The sequence below is a fragment of the Amphiprion ocellaris genome, chromosome 13 (genome assembly GCF_022539595.1).
Source record: "Amphiprion ocellaris isolate individual 3 ecotype Okinawa chromosome 13, ASM2253959v1, whole genome shotgun sequence".
In the NCBI taxonomy this organism is placed as follows: domain Eukaryota; kingdom Metazoa; phylum Chordata; class Actinopteri; family Pomacentridae; genus Amphiprion; species Amphiprion ocellaris.
Window position 1 is genome coordinate 7,654,382 of NC_072778.1, and position 24,323 is coordinate 7,678,704.

At 37.8% G+C, this 24,323-nt stretch overlaps 3 protein-coding genes across 18 annotated transcripts in view; all 3 read right to left on the reverse strand.

Annotated features, from left to right (window-relative positions):
* Positions 1-8,610: 8,610 nt before the first annotated feature.
* On the reverse strand, positions 8,611-10,232 carry fgfbp1a (fibroblast growth factor binding protein 1a). Its single transcript, XM_023284812.3, has 2 exons — positions 10,075-10,232; positions 8,611-9,451 (listed from the first exon to the last, which is right to left on the reverse strand). The coding sequence occupies exon 2, from the start codon at positions 9,430-9,432 to the stop codon at positions 8,806-8,808; it is 627 nt and encodes a 208-aa protein (XP_023140580.3). The 5' UTR covers positions 9,433-9,451; positions 10,075-10,232; the 3' UTR covers positions 8,611-8,805.
* Positions 10,233-11,015: 783 nt separating this feature from the next.
* fgfbp2a (fibroblast growth factor binding protein 2a) lies at positions 11,016-12,380 on the reverse strand. The gene is made up of 2 exons (XM_023284811.3): positions 11,672-12,380; positions 11,016-11,467 (listed from the first exon to the last, which is right to left on the reverse strand). Exon 1 carries the CDS (start codon positions 12,325-12,327, stop codon positions 11,680-11,682), a length of 648 nt encoding a protein of 215 aa, XP_023140579.1. The 5' UTR covers positions 12,328-12,380; the 3' UTR covers positions 11,016-11,467; positions 11,672-11,679.
* Positions 12,381-16,607: 4,227 nt separating this feature from the next.
* The window catches only part of prom1a (prominin 1a), a 102,052-nt gene continuing 94,336 nt past the window's right edge, over positions 16,608-24,323 (reverse strand). For 10 of the 16 annotated variants that reach the window (XM_035954878.2, XM_055016822.1, XM_035954876.2 and 7 more), the window contains 4 exons: positions 22,039-22,141; positions 21,795-21,834; positions 19,524-19,556; positions 16,608-17,684 (listed from right to left, as the gene is read on the reverse strand). In XM_035954878.2, coding sequence (XP_035810771.2) covers positions 22,072-22,141 — 70 coding nt within the window. In that variant the 3' untranslated portion in view covers positions 16,608-17,684; positions 19,524-19,556; positions 21,795-21,834; positions 22,039-22,071. Of the gene's footprint in view, positions 17,685-19,523; positions 19,557-21,794; positions 21,835-22,038; positions 23,120-24,323 lie in introns of all 16 variants that reach the window. The other 6 variants (XM_035954877.2, XM_055016826.1, XM_055016825.1 and 3 more) reach the window with 4 other exon arrangements.

The window sequence follows — 24,323 nt, forward strand, 5'->3', positions numbered from 1 at the left end:
CTTCATTTTCACTATGTTTACGATTAAATACTATTCCTTCACTTGAAACGTTTTCTGTTTTCTGTTTCAGTGTGATGCATGCACTGTGTCAGTGTGATGGTTATTAACAACTAAACCCAGGGCAGGAGGATCTGTGAGGGAGTTTGAGCAGCAAGCTTGTTTACCTAATGCCTTCACACAGTTATGCAAATGAGGATTTGTGTTGGGATTAATAAAGTCATCCTAATGACCACGTGCAGCCATGCATGTCAAAAAATGAGCCTATGTGATCATGCGGTTCAGAAACCCTCCATACATTCTTACAAATGCCTGCCTGCCAGACGTTGCATTATGCGCTCAGAAACCACCTGAAGCTTCGACTAGAAAAGTGCTTTTCATGTGTTGGCATGTTTTTCCTTACAGGCTCCTGCTCTCCCTGCAGACGTCTGTTCACTCCAGTTCATTGCACAATGACAGATTGATTGTTACCATCACTCTGTAATTTAAATCACTCAGCAAAGGGGCTTTTCATTGCAGTTAATGTCATTTATTATTTAGTTTGAGATGCGATACTGTTTTGCATATAAATATGTTGTTAAATACCAACTTTAGTAAGATTTCATCACTTTAAGACCCTCTCTAAGGAGAAATCTATTTGTTTTTAACCTTCTTAGCATTTCTAAATAGTGTTATTAATATGCTGGAAAACACAACATGCTAAGGAGTTTTTAGGGGTTAAATCAAGCACAAGAGAGAGACAGAAAAGCAGAAGGGCAGTGGGAACGTCAGCATCACGGACATGCGCAATGCCGGGCTAGAGTTGCCCTGGCAACAAGCATTTGCGTCTCAGGCTGAGCTGTATATCTGGAGGAGAAAAACTTTTTTTTTTTTTATAGTTATGTTTTCATTTTTTGTATTATCGCTACACAGAGAACAGACAAACAAACAAACAGCAATAATAAACAAAGAAAAAAGAGTGGCGCAAACTTTGCCCTCTGATCCTTGTTACGTGACGTCGTAGCATCCAAAGCCGCTATCCTCGAAGTTCTGGAAGCTTCGATTGGGGTTTTCGAAGTTGTGGGAAAGAATAACGACGAATAGTTTGACCACACTTATTCCACGTACTTAAAAATACCCACGTTTGCTTTCGAACAACAGCCTTGTCACGTGTGAGTAATTTTGCCCCATACATATGCTATAAAATATACCAATCTTAGCTAGCTAGCTTGTTAGCTCACGAACGCAACGGTAGCTGTATCAGAAACCGCTTTCCAGCTGCGGATGAGTTGATGGAGGCAGTTCAGGCGAACACAGCTGTGCAGAGATGGACCAGCAGGTGAGGCAATACGATAGACACGTGAAGCCACCATTTCCTATACAATTTTGGAGTTTTAAGTAAACTAATTAGTAACAAAAATCGAAGATATTTCAGTCTGTTTATATTATCGGTATGTACGCACCAGTGGCAAATGGCCTGCATAGGTTTTATTTAAACATTGTGGGGGACGCATAAAGTCGGGGGTGAGGGGTCCTCTCCTACAAAATTTCGTATCAGATTCTTCACTTTCTTCCTCCTGCTCAATTTTAACATTTTTGACTTTTCTGCTTTAATTTAGTCTTACTGCTCTCTGATGCAGCAGGTATTTAATTCAAATGAAGAAAGCATTTTGTCTAGAGCTGGAACTCATTCACTGTTGGTGAGTGCCATTAATCTGACCTGTCTGTTGTCATTGCAGTGCACTTTCATTTGTATACACATTTCAATTTATAATACTTTTAGAAATGTAGAACAAAGTGAACAAAAAGTGTTTTGTGACTGAGCAGCAAGCTGTGCACTTTGTGCTCTCAGGGATGTTTTTGGAGGAAAAAGCCTTCGCCAAATCACCTCATACAGCTAATAGTGTGCCACTTATGTGTTCATTCAGACATGGAGCGGAAATGTTCATTTGCTGTCAGATTAAAGGAAAGACATCCATGTCTGAAAGAGACTTAATTTATTGTTTGAGTTTTAAAGCTGAAAACTGTCCTGATTTAACAAATGAAATTTTTAAATGAAAATATTAGTCAGGAACATGTCAAGTTTAGGATGTTTAGTGAAACCTACTGAAAACACAACATGCTTACGTTTTGTATACTGAGAGGAGGGAAAACAAGCACACAGTGCAAAAAATATACTTCTGTCAGGTTTTTTTTTTTTTAACTTCAAGTTGGAGTGTCTAAGATATCTGCTGCGTTAGCCACAGAGCAAACTATACCTGGTGATCGATACAGTCAGTAAGCATGAGTCAGCTCCCCTGTGGCCGGTGGCTGAAAGTCCAGACTGTCATAAATCAGTTGTACAGATGCTCATTTCCACTGCAGGAAGATGCTGTAAACAAGTCTCCAGTATCACATGTCATTCTCAAGTAAAAAACTAAAGGAAGAAGTAGTATTGTTTTTGCACTGTGTGGTGTGGTTATGTAACTTTATCACTTCAAACATGTGGGGAAACTGTACTTTTGTCATCTCTAATCATGAAAATGTGATGGACCAGTTTATGCTGCAGTCCAGTGAATGTTGATTTTCTTTTGCCTTGTCCAGATCGACCACCAACACCTTATCAGTTTGATTTCATGGTAACAATGTGATTTTTGTTGAGTTTCATTAATTCCCTTTAGTTCTTTGTAATCTTGGCTCCACTGAGTAAAGCGCTTTATAAACCAAACGCTTATTCACATGCACACACAACGGCATTCATATGAGTATGTAAGCTGGATACGCACACATACACACTGTGCCAAATCTCCTTAGTGTCAGTAGTGCAGGAGTGTGTTTTGCCTTCCTTTCAGTTTGAACAAGGCTCACACCTCTCAGCCAATCAGGAACTGCATACAGTCAGACCACCTGTAAGGCCACACTATCCAGGGTTCACTCAGAACCTCTGGCTCTGGTGCTTTGGTGGAAGAATAGCCAACTGCGATCCTGATGAAGACTGCTTAGCAGACAAATTTGAAACCGTTTTAGCAACAGGAGAAATCAGGTGATAGACTGCCCTCCTACCAAACTAAGAGCCACTCCCATCTAGTCTTACAAATAATTAATAATTTATACAGTCCTAGCGGTATAAATTCCCCTCTAATGAAAACATTTCTTATGCAAAGTTTTTTGTTCTGTATAGCTACAGAATTAGGTAGTTTTCTTAGGATTTGTTACTTGTTTCATCCTTTGAACCATTGGAAATATAAAACCATCATCATTGCAGCTTTAAAAAGGCCAACAGGCTGTGAACATGTGCAAAATGTAATCAAAGTGGAGGCCTACTGATGATAGGCACTTTTATTGACTCCCATTTAAAGTTGTAATAAAATATTTTTACTACTGATTTGAAGTACAACATCATTGCCGAAAAACAAAATTCTTTTATTTGTTATTATTTCTGAGAATATTAAATTAGATTTAACTTTCTTGTCATTGCAAAGAGTACAAGAAGTAAGACAATGAAATGCAGTTTAAGTATCTAACCAAAAGTGCGAAAGCAGCGGTAAAATGGATTATTTAGAATATGGTATTTACAGTGTAAACAGAATTAACAGTATGAACAGAGTGCTATATAGGTACAATATACAATAGATTATCTAAATCTACAAGTAGAGATAAATAGTTGTATGCCCAGTATAAACAGTGTAAATAGTATAGATAGAATAAACTATATTAACTGTATGAAAAGTATAAACAGTATTATTGGTCTGAGATACATGCAATAGATATACAGTATTAGCAGTATGAACACTATAAACAGTGTAAACAACCTAGAGGATATAAGATGAAGCATATATACAGTATATGCACAGAGGGGAGGAGGGCAAACAGCCTGTGTCCAGGGTGGAAGATGTCCCTGATGATGTTGTGTGTTCTCTGCAAGCACCACTTGTGATGCACAATCTTGAAGAGGGGAGGGAGTGGATTACCGGTGATGCTTTGGACCAGACCTGGGCATCCTAGGGCCACATCCGGCCCGCCGGATGACCCTGACTGGCCCGTATGAGGTCATTGGAAAATACTAAAAGTCAATGCAAATACATATCATCACAATACATGCAAGCAATACGCCTGCACTGTTTTTATTTTGAAAGATCTGCTAAGTTACCGTTTTTTCGCGCGTGCTTTCCGTACTTAAGGTTTATGCGCTGATTGGTTTGTTGGTCAGCTAACGGCAAAAAAAAAAGAAAGATTGATTCCGAATGCAGAGTTTTTAACAAGGCACGGACTTCCAAGTATTTCTTCACTGAAGTCAGAGGTAAAGCTGTGGGCTGGTTTGTGGCGAACAGATCGCAGTGCTCAAGGATTATAATCTGAATCGACATTAGAGACCAAACATGGCGGAGAAGTACAAACATTTGACTGATGCAGAGCGGGCGAGGATATCTGAAGGTTTGCTAGCTAAACTGCTAAAGCAGCAATGACTTTGTTTTACCAAAGCTCACATCAAAGGATGCAGCAGTCAAGACGAGTTTTCTAATATCCTACAAAATCGCCAAAAGCAGTAAGCCATTCTCTGATGGAGAGTTTATAAAAGAAAGTCTGGTGGACTCTGCAGCGTTTATATACCCGGAGAAGAAAGGAGCGTTCGTTAATGTGGCCCTTTGGAGGCGAACCGTAACGAGGCGGGCGGAGAGCATCGCCGAAAATCTGGAGTTTCAGCTGCACAACAAAGTGGACGATTTTGACGTTTTCTCCTTGGCTCTGGACGAGAGCTGTGATGTCCGTGACACAGCCCAGTTACTCATGTTTGTACGTGGACTAACAAAAAACCTTTGAGATGACGGAGGAGCTGGCAGCTGTGCAGCCAACGAAAGGGACCATGACGGGGAGTGATTTGTTGGCTGAGGTAAATACATGCATGAACAAGCTGGGTGTAAAATGGAAGAATTTGGTTGGTGTTACTACTGATGGCTGTCCAAATTTGACAGGGAAAAATGTTGGACTTTTGAAACGGATGCAAGATACTGACTGAAATAAACCCAGAATAAAAACTGATATTTTTGCATTGTATTATACATCAGGAGGTGCTGTGTAAGTCAGTGCTAAAAATCAACCACGTGACTGATGTTGTAGCTAAAGTAGTTAACTTCATCAGGGCAAGAGCATTGAATTACAGACAGTTTGTTGTCTTTTTGGAGGAGTGAGAGTGAACATGGTGACCTTGGTTACCAGACAGCTGTCAGATGGCTCAGCCTGGGCAAGGTGCTTAAACGAGTTTGGGATCTGAGAGCAGAGATTCAAGAGTTGGGCATTGTACATCATTGTATTATTTCATTTGCTGTTTTTATTGAGATATATGTTGAGCAGAGCTTTTATGTGTACTGGTCCGGCCCTTAACAACCGTCAAAGTTTCTCATGTGTCCCCGTATGAAAATTAATTGCCCACCCCTGCTTTGGACAGTTTTCACCACCAGCTTATGCTTGAGCTTTGCCCTCTTGGTGCCCCTCTCCAGGTTGGCTCTAGAAGAACTAGTCGGCCAGCGAGTCACCTGGTCTGAAAACAACGTTGCGTGTCTTCAGCGGTAGGCGGACCTCTTTATTCATTCAGGGCTTCTGACCTGGAAGCTTTTGTTTGAGGGTGGTGACACTGTTGATGCTGGTGTTGATGTGGCCGAGAACTGACTTGGCTAAAGTATCTATGTATGTGTAAGAATCCACAGTGGCTTGAGCAGCAAATATACTCCAATCATTTTGTTGAAATTGGTGCTGTAGTGTGGAGTCGACTCCCTCTGGCCGCATCTTAACTGTTCTCACTGCTGATTTCACACGTTTGATGAGTAGTGAGTACCCGGGGAGTAGAAACAAAAACACATGGACCGACTGTCCCAGGTGGGGATGGGGATGGCTCTGTATGCCTCAGGTACGTTTGTGAAAACATGGTCCAGAGTCTTGTCTTTTCTTGTTGGCTAGGAGGCATATTGGTTAAAGTTTGGGAGTACAGTCTTCAAGCTGGAGTGGTTAAAGTCTCCTGCAACAACAAAGGCTGCATGTGAGTGTTTGTTCTGGAGTTTGCTAATGGCAGCATTCAGTTCATTCATTACAGGCTCAGCATTAGCATCCAGGAGGACATACATGGCAGCCACAACAGTAGCAGTGAACTCTCTGGGAAGATAGATAGGTCTACATCTAAGCATGAGAAGTTCCAAGTGCCTTTTGATTACCACAGTGTCCATGCAACAGGCTTTGTTTATATAAATGCACAGACTCCCACCTCTGGTCTTACTGGAGTCCTCTGTTGTCCTGTCTGCTCTAAGCATATAGCATCCTACTAGCTCAATGGCACTATCGCATATCCCGTTGTTTAGCCATATTTGCGTGAAGACCATTATGTTGCAGTCCATAATCCATTTGTATGTCACATATTCATCTTCATTTCTAATAATTGCTACACATCGACAACAGTCTTTTGAGGATTGAGATATTTAACTAACTGCATTCTGTGCTTCTAAGATGCCACTGAAAAGATAAAATACTTATTACTAACATCGCAAAAAATTCAGTCTCAAGTGGCCGCTTTTATGCAAAATGTGCAACAGCAGCACTATATATGTGTGATCTCTTATTGTTTATTCAATGAGATATTGAGAAAACGGTTGGAGAGTAATTCAATTTGTGTATTTTCATTGGACGCAGTCACTGCTGGAAAAGCACAGAATAAGAACAATTGGGGGTCTTCTGCTTTCTGAAATGGATCTGGTTTAGAACAGACATGTTGGTCAGAACAGTGATTGCTTATTAAAATGTAACACTTGTTTAGCTCTAAACCTCTTTAATGTGTCCTCAGTAATATTGTTTGCTTCCATATGTTGATTCCAATATAGAACCCATTCCCTGAGTTATAAGCACTGATGTTGGTCTTTAAGCTATTTAATCAAATTATTCTCAGAGTTGTTAAAATAAGAGTGGGCAGGTGTTCTTGTAAGGTTTTTGTGGAAACTGTTTTTGTTGAGCGTATACACGCTCTCAGAGTGTCAAGCTGCCCTTTAGAATTAAAGTCTTGTGTTTTCAGCAGCTGGTGTTTTAAAATCTTGCTTGAAGGAAAACTCCTCCTTAAATACACTTCTATATTCGCCACATTCTTGCAGTGACTTTGCGACTGCCCTCTAATTTGCTTTTTCCTGGAGCCACATTACTTCGGGTCTTTCTCTTCTACAGATAACACATTTCCTACAAATTCCAGAACGCAACCTTCCTCGAATCTGAACTTGATGGATTTCAGCTGTGTGTGCTGAATTACGCTACAGCAACAGGTGAAGATTAAATCATCAGGAAAAAGAAGAGTCAGCCCCCTTTCTAAAATTGCAGCATGTTTTAATGTTGCTTTGTTTTGGTCTGTTTGAGCTGCTCTCCTGTAAGAAAGTTGTAGCAGCCTGTTAAAGAGCTGTGTGTGACTGGTAAATGTCAGTATTGACAGATTGTACTGCTAATGCTTTAGGTGTGATCGATAAATTACCAAGGTGGCCGGTTAACCTCAAGAAAAGCAAGAATAGGTAAAACTACACATGTGCATCCTGAAACTCTGAAAGGGGCATCATCAACAGCTCACGTAAGCAAAGAATAAGTGTTACAGGATGGACTTTTTCTGTTGGATACCTCGACTCTTGTTTTTTAGGTATTTATTTTCCAAATTTTCCAACTCAAAATTTGAAGGCAACAGCCTGTTTACAAGTTTACAAGCAAATCTGACAGTAAAATTCTATTTTGACAATAAGAAAACAGAGATTACACTGTTTTTTATTGATTACTGTATGCAGCTTATTAACACATCAGCAATTTAACTTTTGATATATCCTGAGACAGTATTAGTGAATACTGTGCTGTAAGAACAGTGACAGATTGATAACATAAACAAGATAGGTAGATTTTGTCAAAACAGATGCTATTTTAAAGATCAATGGGACTCTAAAGCTGAAGTGTGGGAAGTTCTACCGATAATGGTCTAAATGCCAAACGCAATGTTGAAATCTTAAGTTGAACCTGCCTGATGTTTTTGCTATCTGATCTATTTGGACCCTGGTGCCCTTTGGCTTTAATTATGCAAGATGAACATGTGAAGTTTTCGTTGTTTCACACTGAGAGCGTGGATTCAGAGGCTTGTCAGTGCCAAAGTATGCAGGCTAAGGCTTCTAGAAATCACACTCCCTCTGGTTAAATTACTGTGTCAATACCCAACATGCTCAAACGTCTAATCTCCCAGCAAATGCCTTCAGCAGGGCTGTGCACATTTGGCAATGACAGAAAATGGGTTTGACATAAATTACACAGTTTAAGGACAGACGGGGTACTTTTGTTTAAGTAGACTTTTTAAATTGAGGAGGAGAGGTAATTTCAGTATGACTGTGATGGAAAACAAATGTCTTTAAGTGAAATTACGGAAAGTAATAAGCTCTAGAGAGACAGAAATGGGGTGGGCACAGGCTGTGCTTTAACTGTGTATGTATTTGTAAGAGGGAACAATATGTTTTATTCTATGTTTATGTCTCAGTTTTCTATGTTTATGTCTCAGTAACATAGTAACTGTGTTTATGTCTATATTTATGTGACATAAATACCAAGTTATCACCACAGAAAAATTCTCGAATTGACAAATCAGAGAGCAACATTAAAAAATGGCTAGAAAAAGTATTTATTAAGAGGTAACACCACTGTTAACAATATGAAAGTGTGCACTCTAAATCAGACTGTTCTGTGAAAATCTTTCTGCTCAGCAGCAAGCGTTTATAAAGAGTCTATAACTGGATAAGTGTTGATAGGCCTACATACAGAGACAAATTTAATTCAGTTTCGTTTGCTTTTTTTTCTGCCTCAGCAATCATAATCCTGCACCATAGTAAAAAAGAAGGTGCAAAAACTGGACCAGGCATCATTGCAGTATTCTTTTGCCAACTTGCTGTTACCAGGCTGACAAGATTTAACAGTTCTGGGTGGAACATAAGGTGAGGCAGTCTTCTTTTTCTGTGCAACACGGAGTCTGAAATGAGCATCTGTGGCAGCTCGTCTGCACATGCCTGCCCTGACCAAAGCGCTGCTGTCCTGACACAGATTCTTTTGCTTCCTCAGTGCCCTGGCAATCTGCTTCCAGTAAAGTTTAACATTGGAGGCATATTCTGGACAAACAGTCGGTGTGGCAGCATACTCGCAGCTGAAGCTAGTGTCCTCTTTCTTGCAGGTGACGCCGAGGATGAAGAGGTCCTCACCTGTTGCAGCCCAGGTGCACTCTGACTTGTCTCTGGTGACCAGCTTGCCTTTAATGGGCCGGACAGAGGCGGATTTGGGTTGGCGGTTCACCTTTAGCCCTGACCTATCCTTGTGTTGACCTCTGTCCACATCTCGTCCCCTACGTCCACGGCTCTTTTGACAGCTGCCCACCATCAGCTGATGGGAAATACAAGCCAGGACCAGAAGGATGGTGACATTGGTAAGGAAAGCCATGAAACCAGCAGAGCACACCCTGCCAAAGATACATTCAGATTTAATTATCGATCTCAAGCCCTTTATGTTTGTCTTTGCAGAAAGACACATCCCCCTTTACATCTAAATATTACAGCAAACTCGTAGTTGTGGAGATATTCTTGGCTTGATAGAGAGGCTATGGCACAAAAAAGCACAGCAAGGTTTTTCTCTATAGTACCTTCAAGGAAAAGTGAAGCTGTAAAAAGACATTAAGAAAGGATATGAAAGATGCAGCAGGTGATATAAAAGCTCACTTATAAATAGGATTTTGATTGTATGTTTTATCGTGTGCTGCTATAAATGAAATTTGATTTATCTAAAGGCAGTGGTAAACATGGTTTTAATTGCTGATTTAAAAATAGACAAAAAAATGAAATGATATAACTTCACTAAGAATACGGACACTCAGCAATGCAAGTTCCCATACCAATATTAAACATATTGAACCAGAATATCGTGTTATTTAATCAGAAAGGTACTGTACATGATACACAGTATTGGAGCATGAAGGCAAATTTATTATATTAACCACTACACATACATACACACACACACACCACATGTCCAAACACTACACTAAACCAGTTCGGCAGCAGATCAAACACTGGAGACTTTACTTACCTCAAATTTTCAGAGAAATTTCGGTTTGCAGTCCTGACACATGAGAGCTCAGAGTCGCCTTTACCTGCAGTTTGCAGCTTGCTGCTGCGTAATCAGCCTTCCCCTTCAAACACACACACTCACACACGCATAGCATGACTGAAGGGCTTATAAAGTTTCTTGAGCTCAGACTAGCCAACCAGTGGCAGGGATAGATTAAGGATATTTTGAGCCTGGTACATATATCATCAGTTGCAATCATGCAAAGAAAGAGGCATGTAAATGATGACATGTGTAGAAATAAAATGTTCTTGGAAAATGTAATACCAAAACCAGCAAACTACCTTATTTACCTGGCAAGGAAGTTAAATAACCTGCTACTTCACAAATGTATTGATGTTTATCAGCTATACTGCAACGTATTCTTACACTTGTTCAGTTAGAGTCAAAACTTAAACTACCAAAAGCAGAGGCTTTAAGCTTGCATTTTTTGGAGTTTGAGAAATCATAAACACTGTCTAGACTCATGTTGAGTTATCAGGAAGAAAAGTAATCTGTTCTGACAGATTGTGCTGCTTGCTGTAAGAAGTCCCACCTGCTTTAGAATAGTTTAAGCTCTTTATTTTAGTCTTTTAAGACTGTCACTACTCCATCTGTGTGTGCCAAAGATAAAATGACTTGAAATATCTCCAAAGGAGCCAGGTGTCCGTGCAGGAGAAAAATCAATGAATGATTGAAGTCGGAAAACTCAAAGCCTGAAGCACTGAACTCCCAATATGTCAAATATGGTATAGCAGGGGATTCTTAGTTTAAAAATACCGTACAGCATTTTATGATGATAAGACATTATTATAGCACAGAGGACCTTTTTAAAATATTTATCTGAAATAAATGTACATTTTTATTGTAGGACTGTTTTTTATTTGGAAATTATTGGTGAAATAAAATGATCTTCACAGGGATTGAAAATCATATTTATATATTTAATAAAACATTTTCACATTTTTGATATTCCATCAAATATACCAGTATAGTATCCCCTTCCTTTTAGTCTAAAATAAAAACTGATCTCTTCCAACAATGTAATATTCAGTATGAAGCGACGCAAGTAGACTGTATACAAGTAAACAAACATAAATACATATCTTATCACAAGGAAAAGGATTACCATTTTGTACAGGTTGTTCATGCAAAACATTAATCAAGGTATTGAAGCTCTTCTAGACTGGATCTCGGTCGAAGATGTAAGATTGAGTCAAAACGGTGTTTTTGAAAGTCACTGCAGTACCACTGCTTCCCCTGAAGAGGGCGCTGGAGTTCTTCTGCCTAAGACTAAAAAACTGCTGGTCCGGAATTTCCCTCCAAGGGCTGCTTTAATCAGACATCAGAAGTTATCTTCATCAGAATTGTAAATCTGCGAATATAATAGAGAAAGAAGTACATGTACAGTTGAAAATTATGTGCATCATTAATAAAAGAGAAAAAAAGTTAGAATTTTGCAAATATATGCCCAAGGCACGTACAATTAAATGCTGACATTCCACCACAGTGTTCTTAGATTAGTCATAAAACAACATAGTGTTGTGTGTTATTAAAAAGGCTGCATTTTGCTGCTCACCTTTCTGGTTAATTCCTAAACAACCCAACGACAAAGGAGCAGATGCCTTGCAGTGACCTCCAGCAGTACCGTCGAGCCACCCTCTTACCAGTGCTCTCAACTGGAGGTGTTGTTGGTTGTGGACTCGCTCTTTGTGTGGTCTTTACTCTTTGTGGCACCCGGATGGTCTTTGTGGCAGCTTGCCTTGCTGAGTCAGGCCTTGTAGGCGCAAGTGGAGGTTGAGGTCTTGCAGGCTGCATTGCTGGTCTTGTCCCCAATGGTCGAGGGAAGGAAGCAGATGAAAAGACCATCTGAGATTCATCGGTTGCTTTCCTGCACATATGAGGTTTGATCTCTCTCGGTGCCTGGCAGGCATTGTGGAGTTTTCTCAGGTTCCACATCATCTGGACGAAATAGTGCCGAGGATTTTTGTTGTAAGTGCGGCAAGTTTGAGGCTTGCCCACATACTCACACCAGTAGGAACGCCTGTTGCTCTGGCATGACAGCCTCAACTTTGTGTATTCCCCATGACCAGTGACGCTCATAGTGCACACGTCCTTAGCCTTGGTGCTGAATCTGATGGGATCATCCCAGATGCTTTGTCTCCTGCCGTCACTCTGAGCCTCAGCGGGCCAGAAGCAGCAGGCAAGCAGCAAAGCTACAGCCTGGGACCACATGGTGTCAGATGGATGCTGAGTTTAAGAGGAGGAGATTGTGACTGCTTGGGCTGAGGGTCCCTCCTGCTATTTATTGGCCAAGCAGACGAAGAGGGAATTCAGGTTCCAAAAAAAAGCAGACTAAAAGAAACTGGCTGCATGGGAGGAGAAAGCGTACTGCCACATCAGTTACAACTGTCAGGAGAAAGAAAGCCACGTCTCTAACCAGCTGAGATGTTGACATTGATGCCCATGTTTACAGGTGTTAGGTAAAAAAATTCTAACAGTTACACATGAAGAAATTCCTGAAGAGCCCAGTTATGTTAAATGCACCTCATAGAACCATTTCTATAAAACAGTTGGACGCATTTTTGTTGCCACAGGCTTTATGCAATCATGCCAGTCATAATAGTCTGTGACAATTTTCAAGTACATTTCAATTAAAAAGAAATGTGGCATGTCTGAGAATATTATGTTCGCAAACATCCTAATGCTTTCAAGTTCTTGCTTGCTTTAAAAGGTAGTTGGAACTCATAAATGTGCAGCGCAACCTATAATTTCCCTCCAAACATAAACACAGCCAGAATCCACAGACACAGAGAAACGTGAGTAAAAGTCACTCACACATGGTAGACCAAGGCCAGGGTTTAGAGCAGGGAGTAATTGCTGTGCAAATTAAGAAAGAACAAGAAGTGCTGATATGAGACAAAGCGGGTCTGATAGTGTGGCGAGGAAGGGGAGTACTTATATCACAAGACATTACAGATGAAATGTACATTTAAAGCAGTTCTTTAAGATAGCCAACATATTCATAGGTTGTAAGTTTCATGTTTATTCCTCCCAGTTATTTTATCATAGTTTCTATTAAAATGTTCACTCCCCCACCTTTACTTTCCCTATTCCCAAAAGATTGCAGCATGTTCACCAGTGCACTTTGTCTGAGCTATCTCCCTCTATAATTGCATTATAGGCTGCTCACCGTTGTGTGTAACATTCTGTTTAGTACAAGTTAATTTTGCCCTGGAAGTGCAATAATGTGTAGCTTCTCCCAACACAGGTGCCTTAATAAAATAGCTAATAATGGCAAACAAAAATATAATCAAAATAAGATAATTAAAATAAGACATTAAAGATCTAGTAGCATTGTGTATATTGAATTCCATGAATAAATAAAGGTATTTCTTTGCTGTTTTCACCAAATGAACTTTCCTCATGACCTATTACGCATTTTAAACTTTGAATATTTTTCTGGAAAGCACCTTAAAGTCCACATTTCAATGCCATCTGATGTTATTATTGTATGGCTCTGGCCATAAAGCTATTATGGATTGTAAATACAGTAACATGCAAGGACAACTTGTGAAAATCTCTGAAATATCCTCTTCTACCCAGCATTTGATGTGAAAGTAAACATAATTTAAAAAAAAAAAAAAAAAAAGGATTTTCACTGAACCGCCACTTCTGTTTTTGAGTAGTTTTGTTCTCATCGGTTTCTATACAAGCCTGTTTAGAAGTAGCAATGAGATGGCATGTGGTTTTCCTAGTGATGTTTTTTCACATACTGTTTGGTGCCTGAAACAAACCTCAGAACGAAGCTTATAGAAAAAGATGATCATCTCTTATTGAAATAGCTGACCAGTAACGCAACCAATGGGTGGGGGCCAGCTGTGGCAGCACCACATAAGAATGTGCAGTGTTATGTCAAGCTCTCGAGATATTATGAGCAAGCTTTTAGTGACACTCTCTTTTCATTTATAATGCTTTAATATGTAGTTTTCCTGTTTTGCTTAATGCCTGTGAGGTATGCTGTTTGTTTTTTGGCTTTACAACAAATATGAAAACCCTTAAATTCTTCTCTATTTTGTATTGAACCAAAATATTTAACCACAATAAGAACATATTACCCAAAAAGTGCATGCTGATTCAAGCCACAGAATTCCTAAAAGAATGACAGTGAAATAATAACTTGAATTTCAAAGTTTATTCACAATTTGTACACTCTCTTTCACCACCACATAAAAAGTTCCTCTTCTGTAGCTCCATCGATGCCCAACTTTGGAGCATCACAGTTCAAACCAGTTACCATTGTATCTGATCCGTTCAGGGTTTGGATACACGATATCTAGTTTAAGCACTTAGTAAAATACATTTTTTTTTCTCCCAAGACGGGTCACATCCAGACTCTAGCAGACAAGAAAACCAATGATAGTCTTGTCAAAGTGAGCACACAATTACTTAAAAAATGTCCATCTTAATAAGAAATGAGGAAATGAGACAAACAAAAACGTGTTGACTGTGTTTCTAGTGTAAAAGTGATTTTGGTTAAGAAATGCAAATAATAACATGTGAATATGATGCAAGATTGGAGATATTTTGACCAGTGTCTAATGCCAATTAGTTGATCCCAACAGTAGTGGATCAAATAGCTAAACTAGCTAGTTACTTAAAATGTTGTTTACTCAAAATCACACTCAGTTATTTTTTACTTATTTCACCTCATTGACAATTATTTCTTGATACATACATAAAACCACATTTTTAGTACTGTGAACCCTTACATCGCGTTTTCGTAGGCTGCTTTGGGCTTTTGTAAAACAGAGGGGTCATCTAATGTACTAGCTGCAGCTACATGTAGCTAAGTTGCCAGATAGGTATCTGAGTGGACAGAAATTTGCCAAAACTAATTCAAACTTGCTCTCTTGGATTTATGAGATAAAGCTAACTTGTAATATCAGTGTGATGAATTAAAAAAAAAAGTCATTTAATGTGAAATAGGTTATATAAATATGAGGTTACCTAGTTTACTAGCTACAACAAATGGATAACTAGCTTGAATTGTGGTTGTGTGGCCAATTCAAATTCTACTTAAGAATAGGAATTCCTGGGCGACTACTTTTCTCAGCATCAGTTAGTTTCTAATGTGAAGGCGATATAAGTTAAAGTATATAAACATTTATAATAAATTTATTAAAAAAAATGGGATTAAGGTACACGAGGTGAAATATTTTGACTAGTTTCCAATGCTAATCAGTTGATGCTAATGATCAGATAGTTTGAAAATGTTAGCACTTTCTCAAAATCATGGTTACACATTTCACCTCATTGACAGTTTTTACTTGATTCAATGACTTATTATTGTAAATCCTTACAATTGGAATTCTGGAATTGTTATAGGCTAACTTATGATGCATGAATACAATAATAAGACACCTAAAATCTAAAATGTTAATGTTAAGATGGACATTTTCACAGAGTACATCAACACCTTCAACTATGTAAACCATAAAGCATGCTTCTTTTTTCTACTATTTGATTGACAGCGCTCACTTGTCCCAATAATGGATTGTCTAATTTTTTGCCATTACTCTGCTGACAGCAGCTGTAAATGTACCTGTAAACATGAAGCTGAGGTGGGTGGGAAAACTGGATTGGTGTGCCCGATGCATTAGAGATAGACTTCAGCATATTTCTCAGTCAACTTCCATAACAAGCAATACAAAATAAAAAATAGCTTTTGAACACATTCACTTGTTCTGTAGTTTAAAATGTATCCATAGCTACTGTGGGTTTTTAAAAAGCAGAAAAAGAAAATGAGCACATAGTTGATAGACCACTAAAGACCTGAGATCTACAGTAAAAAGAAAAAAAAAAAACAGGATTTGGCTTGAGAATTAATTCTCCATTTTAAAAGTATCAACTCTAGAAAGCAAGAAAGATCTCAGTGAAAGTACCATGTTAGTGAACTTAACATGATAGCGAGTATTACTAATAAGGTCATCACATAGGGAACCTAAAAGCCAGACGCTTTTGTCAAAGTGTGTGATTATAGGTTATACTCTGACATCATGATTTAGCTTGAAAGAGAAAACCCACTCAAAATACTTACACTGTTGATAAAATTGTGGCGTGATTTTTTTTGCAATGTGTCTCATTGTCAGTACTCCAGTGATTACTTAACTTTGATGGTACAGTGTTTTTGTCAGATGCTTTTTTTAGCCATCTAAAACAGTAGTATGCGGTAGAGGGGTGAGGCTTCCTTAAGGATCCTAAAATATATCTCAGGGGTCCAGATATAATTAGACCAGTAAAAACATATACCTGTTACAATCTCTAAAGGTTAATTCGACAAAAATTTGGGAAAATATATATATATATATATATATATATATATATATATATATATATATATATATATACACACACATATATATATATATATATATATATATATATATATATATATATATATATATATATATATATATATATATATATATATATATATATATATATATATGGACATCACCCTAGTAGACCATAATGCATTGCCACATCAAGCCATCTTATTTTCATCTTATCATCTTTAAATGCATTTCTTGGCCACTTTAGTTGTTGTTAAAAGACATTGCATTGTAGGGTATATAGGGAAATAACATCCAGCTCGAAAGTAGATGGCAGAGATTTAAGGAAATTTCTTATGGTTAAAAAATATGAGGAGTAACTTTTAAACACTGTACAACAAAATAATTCCCAGATTGTGGATTATCAGCAGCGTAACAGCATCTGATGGTGGATTTTCTCTTTTGAAAAGGAGCAAATCTGCCAAATGCCAGGGTAAAATATACTTCTGAAAGGCAGCCTGTCATTTGCAATGTGCCCCAAACCAGCAAAGACAAACTTTCTTGTAATACTGTAAACATTTTTAACAGCCATGCTAACTTTTCTTAAGATATCCCCCAACATGTCTCTGTATTTTACCATTTTGTTCAAATCTTCCAGTTTTCAGTCATTAAGATACCATGCAATCGCCATCCAACACATACTGCAAGTAAAAAGGATGTGTCATCTTCAACAAAGCAGCACTTTTGAACACACTACACATCATGCAGATTTGCAGCTTTTGTCACAGGTGTATTTTCACTCTGTTATATCTGGGTTGAAAGTGCCACATCCATTTTATGTGCAGGAAGAAAAAAAAAGTCTTCTATCACCTTGCTATGTCCTTCAGGTGACCTTTCAGCCACTGTTTTCTTAAGCACAAATAAGAACATTTGAACGAATAAGCATCACAGTTAATGTTATGTCCTCTCACTGAATGTTTTTTCAGCTTTGTTTTGTATCCGAACAAATGTAAACGCAGACACAGCAGTCTTTTGAAAAATGCAGAACAAGCCTGGCTCAGAGTGATGCTGAGGGGAGAAGAGTTTGACGTCCTGCAGGCAGTAACCGCACTGAAGGCTGTGATTGGCCTGAATAAAAAAGTTCAGGTGATCATTGAAGATATAAGCATCTGCAGGACTTTGTGTGTTCTTGCTTTGTTTTAAAGAAACCAGCTTTTATTGAACTTCGTCTGGTCCAAGGAATTGGGAAATGAGCAGCTGAAAAACAAATGGAAAAATAGAACACGCTCTGGTTAGTCAATCCAAAGAATACCCATTGGCTTTATGTCTTGCATGCATTTTTAAAAGTAAATCTACACTCAGTAACCCATACAGACAAAATGAAAATGTTTGTAGGAAATTATTGCAAATGTAATAAAAATCCAAAACTGTAATCTGAGATACTGACATTGTTTAGAAAAAACAAACATCTGTGTCGCTCTAAATTCCAAAGAACTCTTTGCAGACTTTTAAGATTAATGTGCCAAGACATAGATCAAGGAAAAGGCAGAAATGAATTTCTAAAGCTCTGAATGTTCCCCAGAACACTACAGCACCAACATCTACGGAATTAACAAAGTTAAGTAGGCTACCGAGAGGAAACCACGGATCTACTTCACTCATTTCAGCCTCAGGAGACCAAGAGCTCACTGGTCTCGAGCAGAGCTTCAGAAGTTGCTGCAAAGATGGAGAAGCTCACAGAATGACCATCTTCATCAATTAGGTCTTTATGGTAGAGCAGCTAAATGGAAGCCACTCTCAGTAAGAGACAAATTATAGGCTTGTGGGAGTTTGTCAGGCGGCATTTAAAAGACTCTGACAGCACCAGGAAAAGATTTTTTGTTTTGTTGAAGCACAACTTGAATTCTCTGAGCAGCAGCCCAAGCACTATGTCTACTTAACAGACACTGCCCATTAACTGCTAATAGCATCCCTACAGTAAAACATGGTGATGGCAGCATCATGCTATCTGGGTGCTTCTCTGCAGAACTGAGGAAAGGATGAATACAACCAAATAAAGAGAGGTCTTCAAAGGAAAAACCTGCTGTAGAATGCAGGAACCTGAGACTGGGGTGATGGTTTACCTTGGAACCTGACAATCACTTGAACCTTTAGGTGCCAGATCACAGATATATCCCATCGACTCAGGTAGAGCTTGAGAGGATCTGCAGGTAGAATGGGGTAAACGCCCCAAATCCAGCTCTACAAAGCCTATAGAGAATTACTCAAGAATACTGGCAGCTGTAACTGCTGCCAAAGAGGCTTCCACTAAATACTGCATCAAGGATCTGAACACTTTTGTAAATAAGAGATTCCAGCTTTTGGTCATTATTAAATTTGCAGACAATGCTAAAAAGATATGTTTTCATGATGTCATTATGGGTTATTGACTGTAGCTTGATGGTAAAAAACATGTTAATTGTATATTTATTTACATTTATAAAGTGCAAAAACCTAAATGGTCTGAATACATTTTTCAGCAAGACAATATTGAATATACATGGTCCACCACCATCAATTTAAGAAATGGTAAAGTACAACCTTGTAGCTCTATTCTTTTCAGTCCTTCATACAAAGATGTTTCTTGTTATGTCAACCTGTGCTAATCAACACTCAATTATACAACAAAAAATAACAAAAAAAACTTTAATGTGATTGAATCATCTCTCTTGCTTCCAAGACATCAGATTAAATCAATACAAATCACTTCAAAGCAAGAGATTCCATTATCTTACTAATAGTGACCGCTTTTTTTTTTTTTTTTAAATAGAATTGGATTTTACTCCAGTAAAATTCCCAGTTCAGGTGAAGCTGTTATTAAAATGCTGAAGTCTCATTTTGTCTCCCTTTTCTCTCGTTTTAGGGAAAATTAGATTTTCACGCTTGAAGTGAGAGCAAATTGCTTGTAAAGTGGATGCCTTAACAACAGTGGCTCTGAACCATGGTATTCCTTACTATTGATCCAGGAGTCGAAACTCATTCTGCCTTTGGCGCTGCTGCAGCTTTAACTAAATGGGTACAATCTAAAATGTAAAAATGGCAAGAAGGCAAACTTACTATGGTGTGTTTTAGTTCCAGTTTTCGAGGGCACTGGGAAGACAAATATTGGAGAAAAAAATGAATTAGATTTTTCTTTTAGATATTAAGTAGATAATTCAAAACACACTGTATTTTCATATGAATGGGTCAGGAGATAACTGCAGCTCTGGATGGCTTGTGAAATAAAAGAGAGCAGTCAGTGATACTTTCATGAAGCTCCAGAGAGGATTTTCAAAGAATTCACTGTGCTTTTTTTAACTTTAAAAAAGTCTGTTATTCCATTATTTTCCCAAAACTTGCTTTCTACTGGGAGTAATGCTTTTCCCTCCAGATATTTAAAGTTAAGTCTCAAAGTGTTATATATCATTGGGTTAAAAATGTTTTTATATATATATATATATATATATATATATATATATATATATATATATATATATATATATATATGTATATATATATATATATATATATATATATATATATATATATATATATATATATATATATATATATATATATATATGAAAAACATCAACTACAAATGAACCTGTAACCTCTTCTCTTACAAACAGAAATATGAATTATTTGCTAATAAGACACTACATCACTTCTCAATTTTGCTGGTACTGCCTTATTTGTTCTGTATTTAGTTTTGACTAGCATTGTCTGGAAGGTTGTAATTCGACTTTATATTTAACCCTTTAAAATTAAAAACCAACCCACAGGTTTGAAAGACGTGTTAACATGCTTTTTAATAAATGTCAGAATTATTTTTTATTGGTAAAATAACCAAGTTTAAGACCATCTAAAATCATCATGTATTAAGTCATCAGAGATACAGGTGCAACTAACAGTCACATGACAAAACACGGATTATTCAACTAAACTGCAGGTTGTGTACATAGAGCAGAGAGGTGACTAGTGTGAAAAACTGGAGAGACTGATGGCAACATAAAACACACTAGAGCAATAAAAATAAATGCAGCATGGCTCAAAACCAGTATGTAGCAGAGCAGATTGTCAACAAGCTGTTGGATTAATACATAATTCTTAAAACATATATCACAGTGGTTAGTTTCATGCATTGGACACAACTGTGGGCACATGGAAACATGTTAATCACAGTTTTTATTTTTGTTTGTAAAATATATAATCAAATAATTCAATTTTATTTTTTTCTCTTTGTTATGAATATATTACATGGCATTTTTGAGTTCTCACTACATCTAGACATGGTTGTGCTGTTTTCACACAGGTGCAGAACTTTATATTGTAGTGAAAATGAGGCCAACATGTGACAGGAGGAATAAAACACCCAGAAACTGCTCAGAGAATTAATATTAAGTTCATGTGAGGGGAAGTGGTTCTACTGGACCGCAGTATATTGAAAGGTGTTACTAATAATCCACCATATTAACATACAAAAGAAGGGTGAATATTAGGAATAAATTACCTGTAGTAGAATTATTACCTTTCTGACAATGTATAAATTTGAAAATGAGCTTTAGTGTTGGACTGCATTAGATTGCACACGCGATCCTGATGAAGTGCTAAGTGGCTGTATATTTTAGTGTTTAGTGGCTGCTGTTGCTAAAGTTATTCACCCTGTGGCCATGCCTAAGACTGTCTTGCTTAATTCCCATTTTGCTGAATTTGCTGTCAGCTTTTGATATGAGTGGGCATGCCAAGAAGATTTCCCACAGTATCACTTGAAACAAAAAAATCTAGAAAACAGTCAGCATTTTTCACAGCAGGCATTTTGACTTGTCTAAGTAGGTAACGTGCCTTAGCTGTCCTATTGTGACATACTAACATGTTTTCTGTGATAAAAGCTTATACAGCTCACCGCACATAGCTCTGACAGAAAAAGACCTCCAGACAAACTGAGAACTGAGCCTCAGTGCGTGTGATTTTCAACGCATATTATTTTGTGAGCAGCAGACCCTGCCAGCACTGATAGAAACTAATATAGGGGGGGACAGAGATTGCAAATGCATCAAATATGGTGTTTAGTTAAATTTTACTCACACTAATCTCATTTACTACATGAAAAGAACTGTTCCGTCAAAGACATGAACTTGGTCCGACAGGTTAGAGGCAGTTTTTAGAACTAAATTATGTTACTCTCCACAAGCGCCAAACAAAGCAGAACATACGAGTAAGGGTGAACGAGCACATTCGGCTTCTCTCCTCTACAACACACGCACTAAGCCAGTCACAAGCAGTCAGACGCAAACACAATGAAGACATTTACGGTTCGTTAGTGATTCCAAAATTAGTAATTCTCACCATGATGGTTTTCCTGCGAGCATAAAAGCACTAAAACAAGCTGTGAAGAAGTGTTAAGAGAGTTAGATCGGAGTGACACGTAAGAAACAAGATTAAAAACAGAGGAGAGAAGTGGATGGCATGCTGACGGCAGGCAAACAGCAGGACAAGATGTCAGCTGTGTGAAGGAAATGTGTACGGCTGGAGGGGATTAAATGAAAAGGTGTTAGAGAAACCGACATCTGATACGTTGGTCTTCCTGTACCTTTCAGGAGCCAGAACAAGAGCTGGCTGTCTGTCACCAGTCGATGTGCCTCGGAGGAGCCGAGGCCCGCGGGAACCTGTTCATGGTTTCATAGGTAGGGATGCTACAGGCATAGAAACACACACAAACACACACACACAGGGCACAAAATTAACAGCCACAGACAGGAAATTGAATTAAGTCATCACCATTTAGTGAAACTGTTGCTTGCTTCTCGTCTTTTATTTGACAAAGAGGAGAAAGACAAGCGGTTCACAAGACAGAGAGCAAAACAGCTGCATCAACATCCTCCGACGTCAAACTCTACAGCCAGTTAAAGGGGCGTTAAGTAAATTTCTGAAAGCTCCAAATAAGAATATTTGTCAGGTTGTCAATATGTGTGGATTGCCAAAGATTGCTGCAAAAATTCTCTGACTTCTGTTGCTTCAAATATTTTAGTGGACATATTTCTGTCAGCTTTTTTAAAGTTACAAGTCCTAACCAACTTAAATGTATTACTTTCTTCAGACTAACACAGTGTAATCTCATTAAGTGTCAGTGTTTCAGTACTTACTGACTGTAGATAGAGGTCAGCTGAGGTTATATAGATTACTTACTGCCCCTTCTTTTTGGACAGTAATTTGTGGGTTTCATTCCATAACTTTTTTGCATTTTAAGAAAAAATCTGAAAAACATCAAAAATAGTGTCATTGTTTTTAATTAATTTTTTGCTTTCCAGGAAGGCATCACTAGTTCAAAATGTGAATAGTTCCTCTTGGAATGAAACCGCTCTCGTATAGTTTAACAAGTTTCAAAGACGACATGAGGGATAATTGTGGCACTAAGACCCAGCTAGTGACTGGTCTTGTCTATAATTTAGCTATTTTGCTCTCTGCCTATAGCTTCTGTTACAGTAGGTTGGTTGGCCAAACTCATCCCCGTCCAAATGAAACTTAAAAATATATAACATGCGGTTAGACGTTTTGTTAGATTCAGGAGAAAATCAAAGGAGCAGCATTTCCAGCGTCACACCAAAGCTTGACATGCTTGCCTCTCTCTGAACAAAATGATCAGGTGTACATTCATCGGACTTTGGCTGACTCTAGATGAGAGGAAACAGGAAGATTTTTCATTCCACATGAACGTCCCAGTGTGCACACAGAGCATGCAGTAGGTTAGTGATATGATAGATTCCCAAAGAAACACAGAGCAGAACATTTGGCAACATGACAGAGAAAAGTAATGGTAGCAGAAATATTAATCAGGGTTGTAGATTTCTTGCTGTATTCTTGTGAGATGTTTTGTTTCACGGATTCATTGCATCTTATTGCAATCAATACTTGTTCATGTTTGTTCTTTTGAGAAATAATTGATTATGGTAAATCGATACCAATCTCATTCCTGTGTTGAATGTAGAGCTTAAATCAGGACATGATGAGCTTAGTTGAACATAAAGACTTTTAACAATGAGCAGTTAATCTGGCTGTCTCAGAGTTTCTAAAACATGAACCTGATTTATACTGTAAACAATCAAGAGATATCTGTACTTTGCTTGAGTATTTTATTTTCATACCACCCTATATTTACCTACTTTTCAGAGGGAAATATTGCACTTTTTGCTGAACTTTATTTTTCTGATAGTTGTAGTTGTTACCCTATCATTATTTATTGATTAGGTTTATTAGTATCCATGTAGACAGCTTCCTAAAATCCGGGATTTGATGCCTGTTCCTGTTTATTTTAATTGTTTTAATTTATTTTTTATCAATCATGAAGTTAGGACTTAACAAAACAAGAATTGTAATGTAATGGTCACTATGCATTTCTCAGTATTTTCAGAATTTTTGCAAATCAAATAATCAGTTTATCAGAGTGATCCATTTTGAAAATTAGTTGCATCCTGCACAAAATGTTAAAAAAAAAAAAAAAATACTACTTCACCAAACTACAACAGTGAAATGACGCTCATGCATTAATGCATAATAATAATAGTCTGATAATATGTTACACCCACATGGACCATCTGTCAGAGTAGTTTTAATAATTTACATTTCCCTGACAAAACTAGCACACCTAATGCTGGACTTGTACCTAAAATATTTTGACATTGTGGTTTTATGTCTTTTATTTGGTTTAATGGATACGAATACACCTCCATCTCCACCATTGACTGTGTTTATGAGCAGATACTTTAATTTCAGACAAAGCCAGGCTAACTGCTTTCTAAATTAGACAAATGACCTCTTCTTTACCAAATGCAAAGAAGAAAGAGTGCTATCATCTAACTTTCAGCTAATTTTTCAATC

Bases quoted from the DNA above. Each gene is read 5' to 3' on its own strand.
- fgfbp2a (XM_023284811.3), bottom strand. From the start codon at position 12,327: ATGTGGTCCCAGGCTGTAGCTTTGCTGCTTGCCTGCTGCTTCTGGCCC.
- fgfbp1a (XM_023284812.3), bottom strand. From the start codon at position 9,432: ATGGCTTTCCTTACCAATGTCACCATCCTTCTGGTCCTGGCTTGTATT.